At 60.4% G+C, this 21,234-nt stretch overlaps 1 protein-coding gene across 3 annotated transcripts in view; it reads right to left on the minus strand.

The window, feature by feature from the left end:
* The window catches only part of WNT7B (Wnt family member 7B), a 99,370-nt gene that overhangs the window by 11,788 nt on the left and 66,348 nt on the right, over positions 1 to 21,234 (minus strand). For 2 of the 3 annotated variants that reach the window (XM_027107966.1, XM_027107968.1), the window contains exon 5: positions 14,529 to 17,205. The exons of the other annotated variant lie outside the window; for it this stretch is intronic. In XM_027107966.1, the coding sequence (XP_026963767.1) occupies positions 17,160 to 17,205 (46 nt within the window). In that variant the 3' untranslated portion in view covers positions 14,529 to 17,159. Of the gene's footprint in view, positions 1 to 14,528; positions 17,206 to 21,234 lie in introns of those variants that run through there. 3 annotated transcript variants of the gene reach the window in all.

Below are 21,234 nucleotides of genomic sequence, written 5' to 3' on the forward strand. Positions count from 1 at the left end.
CAAGCTAATGTCTAGTGGCAGAAGGCAGATGAGTGGTTGCCTGGGGACAGGGTTGGGGTGAGAGGGGCAGGAGGGAAGGGTGGATTACAAAGAGACACTTGGGGATAACGGATTTGGTCATTACCTGGATTTTGTGATGGTGGTTTCAAGGGTGCACACGTGTCAGACGTATCAAATTGTACACTTTAAACATGGGCAGTTAATTGTCCAACAATTATACCTCAGTCAAGCTGCTTTTAAGAAAAGAGCAAGAGGAATGTTCCAGAAGTGAGGCCCCTTCCTCCCCGTGGCCACAACTCGAAGGTACTTGATGATGGAGAGCTGACCCAGAATCTGAATCACCGTCCCGGGGCTCATCAGAAAACCAGAGGTTCTGACCTTTCACTCGTCCCCTTCCCTTCTGCAAATTGGCTTCACTCAGGAATTTCTCAGGCAGAATCCCCCGACCCCAGGAGGGTCTCCCTGTGGCTGGCAAGGCCAGCCCAGTCAGAACCCCCATCCCCACCGCACGTACACACTCGGAGCCCCTGGGCCCAGGGGGAGAAGCTAAACAGTGTCCCCAGAGGAGCAGCTCGGGAGCTGTGCTTCTGTCGATCTGTGGGCCAGTGGACCCCTTTCACACGTGTGCCCTGGGGCCCTGGAGGCTCTGCCCTCCACGCTGGACCGGCCGTCCTGAGGCTATGTGTCCGTGGCCAAGGCGCTCACCCACCTGCCGGTGGAGAAAAATGGGACGTATGTGCAGGTGGGTATTTTCTATCAAAGCACCAGCATGCAAACGCACAGACTCAACCACAGAAGAGGTGGCACGGGGGAAACACATGGTTCAGTCTTACCGCAGGCAGGCCCACACCCCTGCTGACCCTCAGTCCCCCTCCTGTAAGATGGGGGTGAGCTTTGGACTCCAGGAAGTCCAGCCCCTGGGACGGAGGCTGCGAGCGTAGCCATTATTGCCTGATTCACAGCGTGACCTGGGTGTTCGCCGCCTCTCACCACGGTGATCGGGTGCGGCTCTGGCCACTGGTTTGTCACTGGCCCTGCCTCTTCCTAGCCCACCTGTCAGATGCAAACAATAGCACTGACCTCCATGAGGCACTGTGAAGGGCGGGTGGGATCAGGCCTGTCCATCGCGCATCACAGTGGCTGGCACGACTTTTAAGCCACACCTGGCTTTTTGCCCTCTGCCAGGACCAGGCTTCAGGGGACCTCTTTCTGCCAGCTCCAGTTCTCTCTCCAGGCCTTGCAAGGGCCTGTGGCCCCCCCTGCTCTGGAGGGGTCCCAGGGGGAGGGAGGGAGGGAGGGAAGATTCAGGATGCCACCTTCCCCTTCCATTCAGAGACTGTTCCCATGGCAACCCTAGCCTGTGAAGCCCCACGGGTGTTTCTGCACCAAGCATTGAAGACGACACTTGGCCAGCCTTGCTGCCACTCCTAGCCCATCTCTCAAAGGCACGCAGTGGTCCTGCCTCCCCTTGGAATATTCGGACACGTTTGAACAGAATCGCTTCCAACGGTGACGTCCTCAAAGCCAGCACTGATGCACAAAGACTCCCCGCCCGCCCCCCCCCCCCCCCCCCCCCCCCCACAAAGCTACCCACAGGGTCTTTTTGCAGAAAAGACTCCGAACTCCCTTCAAGATCAGACGTGCTTCTGGGATCCCGCCTGCCCCAGCAGGACAGATTGCCTTGCTGAGTCGATCAGGTTCTAATTAGCGCTAATTAGTGCTGCGGCAATCTGGGAGACAAGTCACTGGTAGCCAAGTCGCCCTCTGGTTCAGAACATCAAAGGGAATTGAAGATAAGCTGATGCTCTGCTGAAATGCACGGGTGTTTTCTGGCCCTTCTGGCTGGGCGACCTTGGACCAGTGGCATCTGCAGAACGGGCTGTGGGGAGGATGGGGGGAAGTGGGTCTCTTGGTGGCTGGGTCCTGGCCCCCTGCTCTTCCCGAGGGGATGCCACCTCAATGTGGGTGCAAGGCAGGGGCGTCCACCAGGCAGGACGCAGAGGCGAACGCAGGGCAGACCAGTGGTGCCTTCTTGAGGACACTCGCCACACAGCTGAGAAGACACGGCTGCCGTCAGGGCGGTTCACCGAGTCCCTTCCATGTGCCAGTCCCGAGCTGGGGCTGGGGGCCCACCGGTGGTACGAGAGAGGGACTGCCACCCTCGGGGAGCCCTCAGCCTGGGGGAGGTCAGGATGCCTGGAGTCTTGGGGCAAAACGGGCCCCTTATGGAAGAAGAGACAGCAGAGGAGCTGAGGGGGGGTGGGTGCTGGGGAGATGGGCAGGTGGCTCCCCATGGGGAGGGGAAGGGAGACCAAGCAAAGGCCCGGAGCAGCTAGCGTGCGGACCACCACCCGACTTCCAGGTCAGAGAGGGGCTGCGCTGAGACGCTGCCCTGCCCCGTCTTCCCCAAGTGCTCTGGGTCCTGGGCCCAACCCGCCCACTTCCCGGATGGGGTAACAAGCGTCTGCCGAGCTGCACTGAGCCTGGCGGGGAGTGCGGGGTGGGTGGCGGGCAGGGATGGGCGTGACCAGAGCCCAGACCCCGGGACTTCGGCTCCGTGGTCTCCCCACGACTTGAGGTCACAGATGGACTTGGCCTCCACCCAGGGGGCTCTCTTCTGAAAAGCCTGATGGATTTCTCTTGGGTTTCATATCGGTGTTCTGAAAACAGTTGGCCCTGGAGGCAGAGGGAGTCTCTGGAGACATGTGGCGTCTAGAGATAAGACAGGACACTTGGACGAGCCCTCAGTCCTCTTCCAAAGAAGGCCGCTTGTAGGCCAGGAGGACGGCTCTGGGAGGGCTGGGGAGGATTCCTTGGGGTGGGGCTGCTCCTCGTGACGCAGGGGGGCAGGTGAAGCCACCTCCCGACTCCACGGAACCGGTTTAGGAGCGATGGCTTCCTGAGGCCCTGGGAACAGCCTGGAAGGGACCCGGTGACAGAGGCCATTGCGGGAAGTGGGCCCCGTGGGTCCAGCCGCCGGCCGTGACTTCCTGTGTCCAGGCCCCAGAGCACCCCTGCCGGCTTTGGCAGTGGCCAAACCCCAGAGGAGGAGCAGAGGAGGCGGCCGGGCAGCGGGGAGATAGTTTCTTCACTCAGAGCCCGGCGGCACCGTGACCCGCCCAGGTCTGGCCCCGGGAGGCGGCAGAGCTGGCCTGGCTGCTGGCCACCCCTCTTCCTGGGGACAGTCTTGCTTCCACACCACGGTTTGTGGGGCAGGAACAGGGTCAGGGGCTGGAGTGAGCTCCATCTGTATTCATCAGCTTCCCCTACAGCCTGGCCCCCGTTGGGTGCGGGAGAGAACTTTCTGGCTGCACCCTATGCATTTGGGGAGGAAACTGCACAGGACCCATTGATCTCATTGATTCGCTAAGGATCTGGGGAGCTGTTTGTCTCCTGCAGGATTCTTTTAAAGCACTGTTTGGCTGGACTTGGGTTTCTTCTTTCCTAATTGAATTCCATTCGTGCAGGAGAGAACAGAAAAAATACTGTGTGACTGCCCCGCCCCTCCCCCTGCGCAGTTCAGATGAAGCCGAGGAGGGCAATTGCCTGGAAGTGCCTCCTTTCAGGCCCATGTGAATGAGCCAGAGCAGTTGTGACCCCGGTGCCCGCCCGGGACAGGACAGGTGGCCGGGGGACGATACCCACAGGCCCCTGGGCATCCCTCAGGGGTGATGGCAGGCGCTGAGGATGGGGGCGTGGTGCTGGGGACCACCCCAGGGAGAGAATGCTGGAGGTGGCACAGGGTCCTGGGGGGCGGGGCCCCGCCTCCCCCCAACCCCGGGCCCAGGGGACCCCCGCTGAATGCAGACGGACGCCCGGGACCCTATTCAGAGCGTGGCAGCCACATATGTCCCGGTGGGTGGAAGCCCCTGCCGGCACCAAGGCACTGGTGAGGGCTGGTGCCGTGTTCTCTTTGGGTTTGGGTTTCTCGTGCTGAAGCCAGTGAAGCGAGGGAGGCCTCTGCTTGAGCTCGACCGCCTGGCGGCTCCCAGACCGCTGCCCTGTCCCCGCACTCCCTGGGGACCCTGCGACGGCGACAGGCGAGGCGCGGGAACAGTGATGGTAACCGGGCCTCTTCCTCACAGCGGCTCTGCCGGGGCACCTCTGCTCCCTTCCCGTAGAGACAAGGAAACCGAGGCCCAGGGAGGCTGGGCCACTGGCCTGCAGGTTGACACGGCCCCGAGGAGTCTGGGCCGGGACCTGAACCCAGGCCTCCCCGCTGCCCTGGCTCTGTGCCTGTCTCTTGCGTGTCCCTGTGCCCAGCCTCACGCTGGCACGCCCCTTGGGGTGGGGGGCCCGGATCACCCAGCTGCCTAGGTTCAGGCTAGCCCCATCCTCCCAGGGCCTGTGCCGTGGACACCTCCCACCTCCGGGCCAGACCTCCATGGTGCCTGTCACATTGTATGGGGATATGTCCATGGTAGACGGTGTCCAGAAGTGCTCAAGATGGGCAAACGGACTCAGGGGGACTCTCACCTCCACCCCAACTCACTGCCATGATGAGCCCAGGGTCAGACGTCTGCCAACGCCATGCCGCTGGCCTCCGACTTCTCCCCATGCCCGTATCTCACTGCCCCCCAGGCAGGCTGCTCCCGCAGGCGGAACTGACACGAGGCAACGTCACGCAGTGGGAGCCAGCAGGCGCCCCTCCAGACGCAGCCCACACTCCTGATCCCGGGAGGGGCCCACCCTGCTCTGACTGCTGAGGATGGGTAAGGGGCACCCACACACCAGTCCCGGAGACCCCTAGTCCACAGCCCTGCACTGGGGCAGCTTGTAGTCCGGCGGCCGACAGGCTGACCAGTATGTACCTTGTGTTAAGCAAGTTGGCCCAAGTGGCCAGGGAGGCCCTGGGAGCCTGGACGGTGGGTCAGGGGCCCTAGCTCTGGCCTGGGGTCCAGGCACCATCCCCAGTGCCAACCCGACTAGTGTTTTTTGGCACTAGGCTGAATACCTGTGATGTCCACTGAGCCCCATCCACCCCACCCTGGGGGAGACAGCGCTACCATTATTAACAGAGAAGAACCCGGGAACAGAGAGGTTAACCAACTTTCCCAAAGTCCCACAGCTCTAAGGGAAAGAGCAGGCTCCGCCCGACACCTGCCAGGCTCCCTGCAGAAGATGGATGGAGAGGGAAAGGACTCCCAGGGCATGAGGGCGGGGAGGGAGGCCCAGGAATGGAGGCTGGGCGGGAGGCGGCTGGTTCGTGTGGGTGTGGGTGCCCATGCCGGGGGCCTGGCCGTGCAGCTGCGGCACGTTGGTCCCGTTCTATAGTCAGAGGGGAGGGAAGGGGGGGGCACCTCCACGGGTCCCAGTCACTGGGCCTCATCCCCCTGGACTCCTCCCCAAAGCCTCCACCTCCCCCCTGCATGCTTGACTTTTACAACCTGCAGAGAGGCCCCCGGCCTCAGCCACGCTGCCATGCCTCCCTCGCTCCTGCGGTGGTCTTCACGTGGCCAAGAACAATAATGTTGTTGAGAATAATCGACACCACCACCACCACTGGGCACGTGGGACACGCCAGGCCCTGTGCAGGGAGGTGCACGCCCGGGCTCGCTGCCGTCTGCCCGCTCCGGGCCAGTCGTGCCCCGAAATCTCCTGGTGTTGCCTCAAATGAGCCCTGGGGTCGGTCTTTGCACACCTTTTCTCTACCTACAGCAGCCTTACCCCTATTTTGCAGATGATAAAGTGAGGCACAGAGAGGGTAAGAAACTTGCCCAGGGCCGCAGTGCTGGCAAGTGTCAGAGATCCAAACTCCTAACAGGTCTCGGGAGCCGCCGCTCTGTGCCAGGCGCCAGGATGGGGCGATGAGCCGGTGTCTGTTCTCAGCTACCAGGGACCGGCCGAAGTATTCTGTGCATGCAGCCAGCCCGAGCCTCCCTCTGTCCTCGGGGTGCCCTGAAAACCCTCCTTCCCCTGGGGAGCAGCGCCCCCAGCCCCCCTGCGACGGCCCAGGTATGTGGCACTGCTCAGACCGGCCCTTCCCTGGGCAGAGTGGCCTGCAGCCTGGGGACACTTCCTCACCAAGCCGTGGGCACCCGCCAGACCCTGGGCCCAGCTGCTCTGTAATTTCGGGTGTAGCTGGGCATGTGTGTGTTATTGGGTGATACTTAAATCGTAACCTTTTCAAACGCAAGCCCAAGTAAGTACATACTTGGGAACCATAATTCCAAGCTTGGAGGCATCGCTTGAGGCCGACGGGGAGCGTGGCGTCATGACCGCTAACCGGGTCCTTTGGTGTCCTCGGGTTTGACGACATCTGTGTCCGTCAGGAGGGAACTCCTGAGACCAGTACCTGTCCAGCCCGAGGTCCGGCCCACACCACTTTACAGCAGGGTCCGGCGGGATGCCCAAAACGCAGCTCCCACACCAGTGCCTGGTCACTGGGTCTCTGCGGCCAGACGCTGGACACAAGTGAAGGACGGCCTCCATCCTCCACGAGCCCGGAGGAGCGTGATGCTCAGCGGCCTTTGCCATCAAAGGCTCAACGAGTGCACCTCGGAGCCAGGGGCTGGGGGTGGGGTGGCGGGTATGGCTGCCTTGGCCCCAGACCAAGCCCTAGAGAGAGCGCAGGGTATCCTGATGGGGGACACGGTGCAAGGCCCTCGCGGCAGGAACGGCAGGGAGAGCGTGGCTATGCCACGTTCAGGAAGAGTGTGAGGAAACTGACACTGGGCTCCCGTCCACCACATTCTGTGGGCAATGGGGAGCCATGGGAGGTGTTGGAGGGAGCAGAACGTGTTTTAGGAAAAGTGCAGACAACCCATAAACCTTAGCAGGTTACAAGGTTGCTCCTACCCTTATCTCAGGGCATGGAAGTCAAGGGCACGGCTCTGGAGCCAGACTGCCCTTCACCCAGAAGACCCTGGGAAAACCATGGCACCACAATGGCCTCACATGTGTTCATTGCACGATGGGGTGACCTCAGTGAGATGCTCCTGATGGGGGGAGGATGGACGCCCGGGGCCAGAACAGAGGCCCAGGCCACGTCCCCGGCATAAGGCCCTCCCGAGAGGCCACCAGGAGGTGGCTGTCACTGCCCCTGTCATTGATGCCCTGGAGAGAATGGCCTGGCTACAAGCAGGGCAGGGGGTGCTTAGCAATTTCTGGAAAGGTGATTTAGTGCCAAGAGGCCCTGACTGGGAGTCTGGACCCGATCCTCAGTCCTGCCCCAGCTCCAGCTGTGGTGTCATGGAAGCTCCCCTCCCAACACTACTCCCCGCTCCCTGGAGCACCCTGCCTCGGTTTCCCCGGGCTCTGCAATCCCAGGCTTCCTTCAGGGTTGGGTTCAAGCACCCTCCCCCTCTGCCACCTTCCTGGACCCGTCGGGCAGCCTCTTCACCCCAGGATCCTGCGCTGGCCCGTCTGCTCGGTGGGTCCTGGAGCCCCAGGGAAGCCAGCAGTAGGCCCCACCGGGTCTTGCAGTCTGAGCGCTGCCGCGGGAAGTCAGCTTGGGGTGCACATCTCCTAACTACCCCCCGTGGAGCCCCCTCCTGCGAGGAGGCCGAGCAGGGCCCTGGGACACGGCTGAGGGCGACGTCAGGCAGAGGGACGGGCACGCCTGTCCACAGCCCTGCTCGCCAGGCCCCTCAGCCCCCTGGCTGCCCCGTTCCTCAGGCTCACCCTTCACGGTGTCCCCTCTGTCCCTGACTGTCCCCGCTGCCACCACCACCTGCCTCGAGGTCTCCCTGCCTACCCACACCTGACGTGAACCTGGGGGGCCGGGGTGGGCGCCCTCCCCGTGCACAGGGAGGCCTGGCCGGGGGTGGGGGAGGGGAGCCTGGGGGTTACCCCCACCCGCAGTCTGATCAGGACCTGGCCAGTTCTGCTGACTGTGATGAGGCCCCCTGACCCCTGGACTCCAGCTCCCAGAGGCCGGGGAACAAAGGCCAGGCCCCGCGATGACCAGCAGTGACCGAGCATTCCGGGCCGCTCACTTGCTCTCTCCAAACACATTAGCTTTTTGGAATTTACGCGCCCTCCGCCCTCATTATCCACAACGCAAATGCCATTCCCAGGCGGCTTTGGGCCGGCAGGATCAGCTGAGTGCCCACTGCGGTCCCAGCCCCCTGGGAGCCGCACGGCCATCTACAGAGTCCAGAGCAGGTCCAGCCACCTCCTCGTCCAGGACGGCTTTGCCCGCCTGCCCCCGGCGTGTGTGGACCCACACACCTGCCCACGCCACCCACGGAGATGGCCCCCGGACACCCCATGTTGGGCCGGGGGGTTGCCACCAAACCCTTCTCGTCGGGCGCCCGGGGCTGGAAGGGAGGGAGTGGGTACCAGGCGTGGGCCTCAGGTGATCTGTGCCCCTGCTCAGTGCGTCCCCTGGCCCTGCCTGACACACCTCTGCCCTCCTTCCTGCTTCCTCCCTACACATCACTCAATCCCACATGTGGACTTGACGTGCAGCCCGTCTCCCAGGCCTCTGCCCGTGCTGGTCCCTCTCCGGGCTTGCTCCTCCCTCTCTTCATCAGACTGGCCAGTGTGTGCACGTTCTATACATTTAGCTCAAATGCTCCCTCCTCCACGAAGCCCCCCTTGACTGCACCCGAGCCCCGTGAAGCAGGCGCTGGCGCCCCGTCAGACTTCAAGAGCAAGCACCATCTTGGGATCATCTTGGGATCCTTAGCCCTTGAGCCTGGACCCAAAGCCTGGTCTGTTGTAGGACTTTGGGAAAGGTTTGCTGAGTCCGATGGGATTTCCAGAGGCTGTAAGGAGGCCATGACGCATGCCGAGGTCTCCCCGCTGCCTCCTCGTAGAAGGTCTCGCTGGTACCCTTGGCCAAGTCCCTGAAGGCTCTGGACTCTTCAGAGGACAAGTGACCACTTACTGAGCACCTGCTTCAGACCAAGGGCTACTCTAGGGGGCTTGGAGAAGTGACCTCTTTTCCTGCCGTTCACAACAGGCCTGTGGAGTGAGAATCATCACTGTCACGTTCCAGCTGGGAAAGTGGAGGCTCAGACGGGAGGGTCAGTTGCCGGACGAGGCAGAAACTGCAGAAGCAGGGACCTGAGCCCCGGGCGGTCTGATGTGGGCCGCCAGGGTCTCGGTGGGGCCCCCATCTCCTGGTGCCAGGACCTGAGGGCAGAGCCACACACATACATGCACACACACGTGCACACACGCACGCAAGCACACACACACACACACACACACACACACAGCCACTCCCGACCCTCTGAGTGCCCGCTGGGCACTGCTGCTGCCCTCCCCGCAGCCCGCAGACCTCGGTCAGGCCTTTAGTCACATCCTGGTGGAAGGTCGTGGCCGGAGCCTGGCGGCCAGGGCCTGGTGGCGGCCGGGGCAGCCTCCCCGGGCACCACCTGATGGGGGATGGATCAGCTGCGTTGTTTCCTCACCAGAAATGCGCCCTCCCAGCTGGGGGGAAGCCAGGCCCCTCGGCAGCAGGCCGGGCCCCTGCGGCTGTTTCTCCTCCTGCTACGGACGTCACACGCTCTTGGCCGAGGGCAGAGCTGGTGGGACCCAGATGGGAGTTGGGACGGGCCTCAGAGGGCATTGCGGGCTGGGGTGAGGCTCGGGGCTCCACCTCCTGGCTTAGGGGCCCTGCTCTGCCTGAGAGAGGGTGACGGCGACCCTGGCCAGGCCCGCGTGTCTTCCCGGCGGTGCCCCCGGGGCCCCAGGTGGGCTCAGCGTTGGGGTGAGCCGGACTCACCCGCGGGCACCGTGCAGGCACTCCCGCGGGAGCACACGAGGGTCTTGAGGTCGGCTGGGGGCTGGGTTCGTCAAGGCAGCCGCCAGGCACAGTGAGGAGAGGCCCCCGAGGTCTTCAGGCTGGGCCTGGCGCTCTGGGTCCCCCAGCCTCGGCTTCCATGGCTGTGAACAAGATAGCAGCCTCCGGGCCGTCCTGAGGACTAAACGATGTAACCATGGTGTGCGGAGACGCTGTCCCAGGCCTGGCAGGTCAGGCCCGTGTTTCCAGGGCTTGCTCTCCTGGCGTCTGGACGCCCCTAGAGCAGGACATCCCCCTGCTGGCCCCAGGCACCACTGTCCCCCCTGCTCACCCAGGGGACCCTGGCTACCCGCCACCACTGCCATCCCTCACCTCGACTCCACGCGGTCCTGAACGGCCCGCAGGGGCCTCCCACTGCCCGCCCTGGTGAGGGCCGGGCCTCCCCGTTCCCGCTGCCTCGCAAGGCAGCCTCGAGGGAGCTGGAAAATGCAGGATGAGCCTGTCACCCCGTGCGCTCCTTGCTGAGACCTCAGTGCTGAGGGGCTCCCCCGCCCCGCCTGGGGCCCACGCGACCGCACCTTCCAGAACCCCCTCCTCCCTCTGTCCCTGTTGTCCCTCCTTCCCCAGCCTGAGGGGAAGCACCGTCCCTGCCCCGCTGCTTCCTGCCGTCCGTCGGGGCCTTGGGCACAGACGTGGGGCCTGGCTGCTCGCTGTGGGCCCGGGGCGCGGCCTTGGATCCTCAGACAGGCCCCGGGGGGCCGAGGCCAGAGGGGCCGGAGCGGGGCCTGGCTCTGCCCATGCTTCCCGCTGGGGTCTCCTCTTCTTTGGGGCACCCCGTCTCCCCTGCCCTTCCCTGCGGCTCAGGCCCCCCTCTAAGCCCCGCAGGCCTGGCGTTCAGCCTGTGGTCACTCCTCGGACACCCATACCTGGAGCAGAGCTGGGTCCCAGAGAGCAGAAGGGTGAGGAGAAGGGAGTCCCCAGCCCAGCTCCGTGTGCCTGGCTCCTACAGGTGGCGGCCCTGAGGACTGTCGCTGCCGCCCACCCTGCCCCACCGCCCCAACCTCTCTCTCAGAAGTCAGTTTGGGCCCATCGCTGGCTGGCCTCCTCCGAGGGGCTGCTGGCTGTGGAGCTGGGGGGGCCTTGCCCAGCCAGGTGTGGTGAGACCAGCCCTAGTCTGTCCAGGATGCACGGCCAGGCCCTGGGCCCGGACTGGGGGGGCGCTGATGGCAGTGGCGCCCTGGGGGCGGGGGGTCTCCTGGTGTCCCTGTCAGGCCTCGTCTGGGGTGGGCCTCCCATCCCCGGGATACAGGGGGCCGCTGGCAGGCCGGCTCCTGCCGCGACCTTCTCATCCTGACCACTCTCAGCGGGGCCCGCTGCTGGGAAGCTCTGGCGGGCGCCCCTCGCCCCTCCCGCCAGCCCCACCGTGACTAAAGCCTGACCCCCGCCCCCGCCCCGTCGGCTCTGCCGGGCTTTGTCCAGCAGGCCTTTCTTTCTCTGCCGGACCATGGAAAAGGCCGCATCAGCGCCCGCCTTTGTCTGGCCCCGCGCGCCCCGCTGTTCTCAGGCTGGACAAAGCCAGCGGGTTCACAGCCGCCCGGGCGGATAGAGGGATTCAGTGTTTGGATAATTCAACCACAAAAAGCATGTGGCCCTTTCGCCTCCATCAGCTGGACTCGGCACCCCGTCCCCTCCGGCCTTTCAGGACTCTCCGGAGAGAAAATTCCCACAGGCCCCAGAGGCGGGCGCGAGCCCTGGAAAAGCGGCAGCTTTGGCCTCCGACGCCCGCCGTCCAAATCCCAGCGCTGGCCCTGAGGCCCGGGGCGCGTGACCGCCGCTCCCAGCTGATTCCCCACCTGGCAGAACGGGGTGAGGACCTCCCACCCCAGACAGGGGCCGGCAGGGCCGTGGTGGGTTTTCCCCTGCGGCAAGCGCGCCCTCCCGCCCCCCGGCCTAAGCTCTGCAAAAATCAGGGCTGAGTCTCGGGACCCCAGTCGTGCCTCCCCGGCCCTTAGGGCTCTCTGTGCCCAGCAGGCGGTATGAGCGTGCGGGGCACGGGCACACAGGAGCAGAGGAGAGGCGCTGGGACCCGTGCAGTGGTCAGGCTGCCAGAGAGGAAACGGGAGACGGCTGCAGCCCCCGAGGGTTGCATCCTGCACGCCCTCCCTCGCGGTCCCATCAGACCCGAGTCCGCCCGTCAGCCCAAGACCTCGTTTGTTTCTCCAGTGAGGCCGTCATCCCTGAGCTCCTCCACCCGCGGCTCTGAGCCCAGCCCTCCTTCCTTCCAAGGCTCAGACCAAATCCTCGGACCTCCCTGCCACCCCTTTCTCTCACCCTGCAGTCCATCCGTCAGCATATCCTATCGGCTCTACCTTCCAGAGGTATCCCGAAGTGGGCGCTCCCGGCTCACTCCCCACCAGCCGGTCGCAGCCACCGCCCGCCCTGTCCTGGGGGCCGCAGCCACCGCCCTCCCCCTCCTGGGGGCCGCAGCCAGCCCCACTCCTTGTTTCCTCCCTGGCTTCCTCTTAGGCCCCTCAGCCCTCAGCCTCTGCCAGCAGGCGATGCTCACAACCTTCACACGGTCCCCTTGTGCCAGAACAGCCACCCGTCCCTCCAGCCTCATCTACCCCGCAGGCCCCCGAGCACAGCTCCTCAGAGAGTTCCTGCCTCCGTGGTTCCTTCCCGTGGCTGCGATGCAGTGGTGGGTCCAGGGGGCACCTGCTCGGTGGTCTGTGTTGCTCACGGCTGTGTCCCCAGCACCCACCACGTAGCTGACAGGTGTGGGCAGTGGGTGCCTGTTCCAGTGGGGGAGCTTGGGACCCCCGAGGGCCTCCAGGCCTGCTCCAGCCCCAGGGCCCTCCCTTGCTCTCTTGACCACGGTTTCCCAATCTGTGAAATGGGCACAGACCTCTCCACATCCTCAGCCACACCCTGGAACCTGGGCACCTGGAAACCTCGTCACTGTACCCGTGTGGCCATGTCGATGTTTCTGGATGGAGAGACTGAGGCCCAGAGCGGGGAAGGGCTGACCCGGGGCCCCAAGACCTGGACACAGTGACCCTCAGTCACTCAAAGCAGCCTCCCTAGAGAGGCCCTCTGGGGAGCCTTCTGCCTATTGGCCCAGCTGCCTGTGCTGGGAGCAGCCTCTCTAAGCAACGTAGGGGCAGGTTCTCCCACCCGCTCCACGGCCTCCCCGTCCAGGCCTGGCCCTGGGCAGCTGTGACCCAGGGGCTGCAGGGAAAACGACTGGGGCTCCGCGGGCTCTGAGGTGGTGTGAGCAGCCCCTGGGCTCAGCAGACCGTTCCGGGACCCTGTCCCTTCCAAGGCCCCAGGGAAGCAGCTCCCGACGGCATGAAGGGTCAGTGACCTCATTGTACAAGTGGGGACACTGAGGCAGGGGGAAGGGAACAGCTGGAAGCCCAACGGGGAAGCAGTGACCCTCCACAGGTGAGAAGCCCAGAAGCTACCCCGTGGACCCCGCTCTCTCTGCTGGGCCAGGCCTCCGGCTCTCCCAGGTGCTCTCGCCACAGCAGTGATGAACGTGGGTATTGCCCAGTGAGTACCAAAGTGTGGTGTGTGGAACCCCGAGGGGCATGAAAGCTGGACCACAAACGGGCGCAGGAAACACCACCCAGAGCACAGAGCCGTGGGTGTGGAGCCACGACGGTGACAGGCCAGGCTGTGGGCGAAGTGGCTTAGGAGACGGGACATCCCCAGGGAGCCAATGCTTCCTGGCAGAGCCCTGCTGGCCCCCGTCCTCACGGGCAGCGATCCTGGCCGTGTCCTTGCCGTCACCCCAGGAGACAGGTGCGGCCAGACCCCAGGCTCTCTCTCTGGCTCTGAGCCTCAGTTTCCCCAGTGCTCTCTAAATCCCAGCCCCGTGCTCCTGACTGGGGGTGGCTCTGAGTCAGGGAAAGAAGCCCAGGGGTCTTCACGAGGCCCACCTCTCAGCCTCTGGTCCCCCAGAGCCGACCAGCCCAGACAGGGCACGGGGCCCTGGGCAGCAGCGGCTTGTGCTTCCGGGACAGGGGTCGCTGGCGGGAGTCCTGGGGTAGGGGCTGCAGCGCCCTGACTTGGGACGCCTGGGGGGCTGACCCTCCTATTCGCCGGCAGTGGCACACGGGTCAGCCGGTCCAACAGCAGACATTTCCACCCCATTTATGCAATCAAGGTAAAGCTTTCAGAGGTCACTTCTGATGAGGTGACTGGGGTGACATGACTGTGAACATGCTCGTAAACTCAGCTAGAAGTTCAGCGCGAAGACAAAATGATTTGGTTTTGCAAAACGATTTGTCCAGCGATACAGATTCTGGTGTTAAAAGCAATGTTCCGGGCTTCCCTGGTGGCGCAGTGGTTGAGAGTCCCCCTGCCGATGCAGGGGAAAAGGTTCGTGCCCCGGTCCGGGAAGATCCCACATGCCGTGGAGCGGCTGGGCCCGTGAGCCATGGCCGCTGAGCCTGCGCGTCCGGAGCCTGTGCTCCGCAGCGGGAGAGGCCACAGCAGTGAGAGGCCCGCATACCGCAAAAAAAAAAAAAATCAGGAGCTGTGGTGATCAGCCTTTATATGTGTTTTCACATGTGCCCCGGCCAGGGCTGAACAGCCGAGGTTCTTCGAGGACACGGCGGCGTTGCATAGAAAGTGCCCCAGCCCTCAGGGCACATGCCGCCCGCTGCCCCCTGTCGCCCTTCAGCCCCAGAGCCGCTGGAGCCGTGCTTCATGACTCAGCCCAAGAGACCTACGATGCTCACAAGTGTTTGGGGAGTGAGATTTCTAAATTTCACTTGCAATTCACCAGAAATTCTCGGTCAAGTATTTCAACAAATAGAGCAGCAAAAGCTTCAGCGTTCAAAGCCTTTACAGAATTGCAAAGATTCAAAATGCAGCCTGCAAACCAGAAGACATTAAAATTCATCCCCAAGGGAGGAGTCGATCCCATTCGCCGGTGGGAAACAAAAGGTGACGAGGCTTCATTCTGTAATTGTACAGTTGCCCGTTGGCACAGCCTGACGTGTGAGAAGCATCTGGGGATGGGGTTCCTATTGTTAATTGGGTACATTTTTTTAAAATTCAATTTTATTTATTTATTTTTTATACGGCAGGTTCTTATTGGTTATCTACTTTATACATTTTAGTGTATACGTGTCAATCCCGATCTCCCTAATTGGGTACATTTATAGTCTGGATTGAAATGGCCCACAGTTTTGCAGCATCTAAATTTGAAGAATCATTAAAAAGAATCATAAGTGGTAGACAACTTATTTGACAAGATGTGTCTCTTACGGTTTGTCTTTAGCTCTTGGATATTTGCACCCTGAATGGAGGCCAAAAGGCAGTGTCTGTGGGAATGTTTGGGTCGAAATGTTTACACAAAATATTAGAATTCAGAACTTCCTTTGTTTATAGAATTTCTTCTGAGCTTACCAGGTCCCCCAGCCCCGTAGACAGAGAATCTTCTCAACTAAAACATTGTGACCTGCAGAGAAGCATTGAGCAAAGGTACCAATACATTCACATCATAAGCAGCTTTGAAGATGATTGGAACTGATGGAAATAAACCTTAAAAATAATAAGACCATATTTTTTAAAATGCACTGTGGAGAGGAATTCCAGGAACAAATAGATGGGGCTCAAAGATGTGAGTGTGACCAAGAATCGACATTCTACATGTGTTATTTTTTTAATGTTCATAATATTTGGGACAGGCTCATTTTTTTAAGGGGCCTTAATGTACACTGATACAATTTATTTAAATTATTTCAGAAGTAATTGTTAAAACAAATTTTTTTTTGAATATAACTGTTTTATAGAACCATCATTACCATAAAACGATTTTGTTTGTTCAAACAACTGATAATTGAAATGATTTTTAGTGTCCCCCATCCTTTCAAAATGTGTCCTTGTTTGGACGATAAAATTATATGTTCCCCAACTTTGGCCTGCCCAGGGGCCCAGCCCCACTTCCCACTCTGCCATTAGTTGGCCCCTCTGCCCCTCCCTGGGCCTGGACAGTCCCTCGTCCTGCTTGCTCCATGGGATGCTGGTGACCTCTGTCCCTCCCCCGGGGTCTCTGTCCAACCCCCTGGGGCAGTGCCCGGGTCGGAGGGGCTTGAAGGCTTCATCTAGGGCTGGACTGTCTGGGTCTGCTCCTGGCGTCTCCCCAGAACAGGCACCTGGCATCTCTCAGCCCCTGGTCATGCAGCCCAGTAACCTCCCGTTGGGGGCTTCTGTGACTCGATGACCACTGGGCACCGTGTTCCCAGCTACCGGCCCCGATCCCACGCTTTCCATGTATGGACTGTTCAGTCCCACAGCCCAGTGCGGCCATGGCTTACTCTCCTCTTGCAAAGCACAGAGGGGTCACGGTCACAGCAGGGGCTCCAGAACTCACTTTCTTGACCACTACGCTACCCTGCCCGTTTCCATAGAGATGTGAGTGGCCAGTGTTAGGCCCACCTGACAGTCCTTCGTCAGTAACTCCCTTTTGTCTCCTCTTGACTTAAACCTCTGCTCCATTATCACCTCCTCCAGGAAGTCCTCCTGACCTTCAGGAAGGGCTCCCTGGGCCCCTGGGTGTCCCTCATCAGGGCCCTGCCAGAGAGGAAGCAGGGAGGGCTTCCTGGAGGAGGAGAGAAGCAGGCACTTTGTCTTAGAAGGTGAGCGGGAGTCAGCCTGGCAGAGAAGGGAGCCGAGGACCCAGGTGGAGTCTGAGGTCAGAGAGGGCTGCTAGAAAGTGGGGGTGGGAGACTGGAGGAAAGGCAGGAAGTGAGGCCGGGTCTCTGGCAGAGGGAGGCCCATGTCTGAGCAGACCACCAAGGGGCTGTGTCTGGCCGCCTGGCTTCAGAGGCGCGGCAGGTGCAGCTTCTGGTAGAAAATGAAGGAACAGCTGCTGGCCGGTAAGCCCACGCCTGTGACTGGCTCAGGCAGTGTCTAATGTCCTCCTGGGGAGCCTGGGTGGACTCACTGGACGTAACAAATGATTCTGCCAGGCCTGCTGCGCGCTGTCCCGCCGAGTGGGGAGGGGCTCTGCCCTGGGCTGGCCTGGGCTCGTCTCCAGGTCTGTAAGATGAGGAGCTGTCCACAGTCACAGGGAGCCCGGTGGCCCCCACCCAGGAGCACAGCTAGTGCTGGAGAGCAGCGGCCTACCGCGTAGCCGGCACCCACCAGGGCTCGTGTCCCTGGCTTGGTGAAGCCTCGCTCCAGCCTCGGACGGGTTGTCTCTTAGTCAAGGGAACAGATGTCCTGAGAGGGGCTTGTACATTACAGAGATCAAGAAGGGCCCACCAGGATGATCTCCCTCCAACCGCTATTCCCTCCAAGCCCAGGAACCTTCCATGGCTCCCCACTGACCAAAGAACAGAGTCTCAACTCCCAGGCCTCGAGTTCCAGGGGTGTCAGGAGGCACCCCTTCCTCCTTCTCCAGTCTTATTTCTTTCACAAAGCACCAGGCTTTCCGGATGTTTCAATCTGCTCAACGCCAGCCGTTCACCAGGTCGACGGCCCGGCCTGGGAGAAAGCTGGGGCCGGGAGACAGGAAGAACCAGGTCAGGGACCCCCGTTACCTCCTGCACCTGTGTGCCTGGAAAGTTACATCCCTCGTCCCTCAGGAGACAGGGAGACACCTGTGAATTAGGACAGAAGCGCCCGGAAAGCTCTCCTCCCGGCCCATCTCCACCACCTCAGTGGGCTGCCTGGCCCATGCTCACTCCTGCTGACCTCAACATTCACGGGTCTGCCCGGCACTTTACAGTTTGCAAAGGGCTTTCTGCCCATTGACTGACCTGGCCTCACTCCCTCTCTGGGCAGGGCTGGGACCCAGTTTTCAGGTGAGGAAATAGAGGCTCAGAGAAGGAGTGACCTGCCCGAGGTGCCACAGGGACGCGGCTACCCTCCTCCCCCTCCCCCCGAGACTGCAGTGACATTGATGGGGACTCCGCTCTAGAGTGGCCCCAGGAAGCCAGCAGTGGGAGATGTCCACCTCGGCTGCCACAAGGCCTGGTCTGGCTGATAAAATGGTTAATGTTCAAACCACATCAAGGAATTCCCCCCTCCCCACTCCCCCCCTGTACACACACTCACCACAAGCCTGAGAAACAAAACCAGACTCACCAACATTGGGGAGATGAAGGGGGGTCCCCCTCCCCCCACGACCTGCCACCCAGGGGCCCACAGGGGCCTGGAAGTCACTGCCAGGTAACATGGGGTGAGCAGAGCAGACACCCCAAAAAGCGGGCCAGCTGCAGGCAGAGCCATTTTTACCGTGGCATCTCTTAAAAATAACATTGGCCAATTTTCTTAATTAAAAAGAGTATTACACAAGACTGACCAGAAAGCTACAGTAATGCACAGTACACAAGCCTGCAAAGCTACAAGAATCAAGACAGCACGGTATCAGTGAAAGAACAGACACATAGATCAGCGGAACAGAACAGAGAGCCCAGAAATAGACCCCCATAAACATAGTTAGCTGACCTTCGATAGAGGAGAACAGGCAACGCAATGGAACAAAGAAAAGGCTTTTTCAACACATGGTGCTGGAGCAACTGGACAGCCACATGCAAAAAGAGAATCTAGACACAGACCTTACAACCTTCACAAAAAGCAACTCAAAATCATAGGCCTCTATGTAAAGTGTAAAACTAGAAGACTCCTAGAAAATAACACAGGAGAAAACCTAGATGATCTTGATAATGGCAATGACGCTTTAGACGTTGCACCAAAGGTGTGATCCGTGAAGGAGATAATCCATTAGCCGGACCTCATTCAAATTAAACACTTCTGCTCTGTGAGAAGCAACGTCAAGAGAAGAAGACGAGCCACAGCCTGGGAGAAAATATTTGCAAAACACATCTGATAAAGGACTGGTATCCTAAATATACAAAGAACTCTTAAAACTCAATGATAAGAAAGCAAAGAGATCAATTTTAAAAATGGACAAAACTTCTGAAAAGATACCCCCACCAAAGATGATAAAGAAGCATATGAAAAGATACTCATCGTCACATATAATCAGGGAAATGCAAATTAAAATAACAATGAGATACCAATACACACCTATTAGAAGGGCCAAAATCCAGATGACCGACAACACCAAGTGCTGACGAGGATGTAGAGCAGCAGGAACTCTCATGCGTGGCTGGTGGGGATGCAAAATGGTGCAGCCACTTTGAAAGACAGTTTGGAAGTTTCTTACAAAACTAAACATACTTTTACCATATGTTCCAGCATCCACTCTCCTTGGTATTTCCCCAAAGAAGTAGAAAACGTGTCTACATGAAAACCTGCACCTGGATGTCTCCAGCAGCTTTACTCATAACTGCCCAAACGTGGAGGCAACCAAGATGTCCTTTAGCGTGTGAATGGATAAACAAACTGTGGTCCCTCCAGACAACGGAATAGTATTCAGTGCTGAGAAGAAATGAGCTATCAAGCCATGAAAATATATGCAAGAAACTTAAATGCATATCACGGAGTTAAAGAAGCCAATCTGAAAAGGCTACGTAATGTACGATTCCAACTCTACGACATTCTGGAAGAGGCAAAACTATGGAGACAGGAAGACCAGTGGTTGCCAAGGATTGGGGGCAGGAAGAGGCGGGGTGGACAGGGGGAGCACAGAGGATTTTTAGGGCAGTGAAAACACTCTGTATGGTACTGTAATGGTGGACACATGTCATTATACATTTGTCCAAACCTATAGAATGTATAACACTGAGTGAACCCTGAAGTAAACTATGGACTTTATGAATGATAATGTATCAATACTGGCTCATCAATGATAATAAAGGCACCACACTAATGGCAGATGTGAACGATAGGGGAAAGTGTAGGGGGTGTGGGGAGTGGGGTATATGGGAACTCTATACCTTTTTCCTCAGTTTTTTTGTAAACCAAAACTGCTCTAAGAAAAAAGTCTATTTTTTAAAAAAGGGGGGGCATTACATGAGTTACAACCACACACAACAGTGTGGAAGAACCTCGTAAACACCATTTTTGTCTGTTGATGCCTTCTTTTGTTTCCAGCTTCACTGAGATACCACTTACCCTAAAAAGTGTACTATTTAAGACACACAGTGTGAAGTTTTGATAACGTACACTCCGTGTTGTGATTACCCTGATCCAGCTAACTCACATATCCTGCCCCTCCCACAGTCATTTTCCTTCACAAACACAGAGTCGGACACAGAATCCAGAGAGCTGAGGGGACAGGCCGTGTGACCATCCCTGTGAGGGATAAAGCGGGAGGGAAGCGTAAAAGGCGGCCCGGGTGGGACCACAGCCAGGAGGGGCTCCGGGGCCTCTGGGAACCGGCCACGTTCTGTTTCTGATCTGGTGCGGCTTACGTGCAGGGTTTGGTTTGTGAAAATTCGTCGAGCTGTACACTTCTGTGTCCACTTTCCTGTGGGTTATACTTCATTAAAAAGTTCCAGAAAAAATAGTACTTGCGGCAGAAAACTGGAAATCCCAGAAAAGGAGAAGGAAGATGGTTGCTCTTGTCCATCCTCTGCCCACCGGGAGGGGTCCTCGGCCTGGGAGGCTCGGGCAGGGGCATCCAGGCCGCAGGCCGCACGGCCCCCTAACCCTGCACCTCGGGCCCTGGCCCGGGCAGGGGTCTACGTCCTCCCTGGGGCCCCTGTGTCCCCTGGGGCCCGAGCTCCTGGCCTGCCGGGAGGAGGGTCAGCCGTCCTTGGGAGGGCCTCCCAGGATGGGTGAATCACTGCCTCTTGGAAGGATGTTCTCTTTGTTCGGGAAACACCCACTCGATGCCACTGAGGCCGGGCCCGGGGACGGGGGACTCGGTCCCCACCTCCCAGGGGCTCCCCAGGTTGGCGGCTCCAGCGGTCAGGATCTGGGCGTCGAGGGGCAGGGGCGGGCCGGGGACGCTCTGGGATAGGCACCTGAGCCCTCCCCGGGCACCCCACCGCAGCGGCTCTGCGCAGACCCCGGGGTGCCCCTCGTCTTCAAAAGGCGGTGGCCGGGCCGGGGCCTGGGCCAGGGCTGGGGCTGGGCGGGTGACATCATGAATCGAGTTTTGCCAGTTCCTTCCCGACCTCGGAAACCCCAGCATCCCTCCCCAGGAACTGGCCTGTGGAATTGGCTTTGGCCGGCTGCCCCGGCAGTGCGGGGGGAGGCCCCCAGCCCCACCACCCCCGGCGGCCTGTCCCTGGGGCCGCCTTCCTCGCGGGGGCTCCTGGGGAGCCTGCGCCAGTGTGAGAACAGGCAGGGCCAGCTCCCGCCGCCCCCGCCACCCCCCTTCACTGCAAGGAAAATAAACAGCTGTCTGCCTTTCTGCACAACTGGAAACCCCGCCGTGGCCCGCGGCCTCAGACCAAGCCGTGGGGCTGAGTCACCGTCCACCGGGTGCGGGCAGCAGGCAGGGGCCCCGGGGCGGCCCCGAGGAGCCCTGCCGTGACCTCAGGCCAGGCCCACCCCTCTCTGCACCCCACACTCACCCCCCAAGCCCGGAGGACGGAGACGCACCCCTCCCGCTGCAGCCCCTGCTCTTCCAAGGCTCAGCTCCTGACCCTCGGCCCCGGCATCCCCCC

This window comes from Aethalodelphis obliquidens, unplaced genomic scaffold (genome assembly GCF_003676395.1).
Source record: "Aethalodelphis obliquidens isolate GAN/ISIS:26980383/991018 unplaced genomic scaffold, ASM367639v1 scaffold8, whole genome shotgun sequence".
NCBI lineage: Eukaryota > Metazoa > Chordata > Mammalia > Artiodactyla > Delphinidae > Aethalodelphis > Aethalodelphis obliquidens.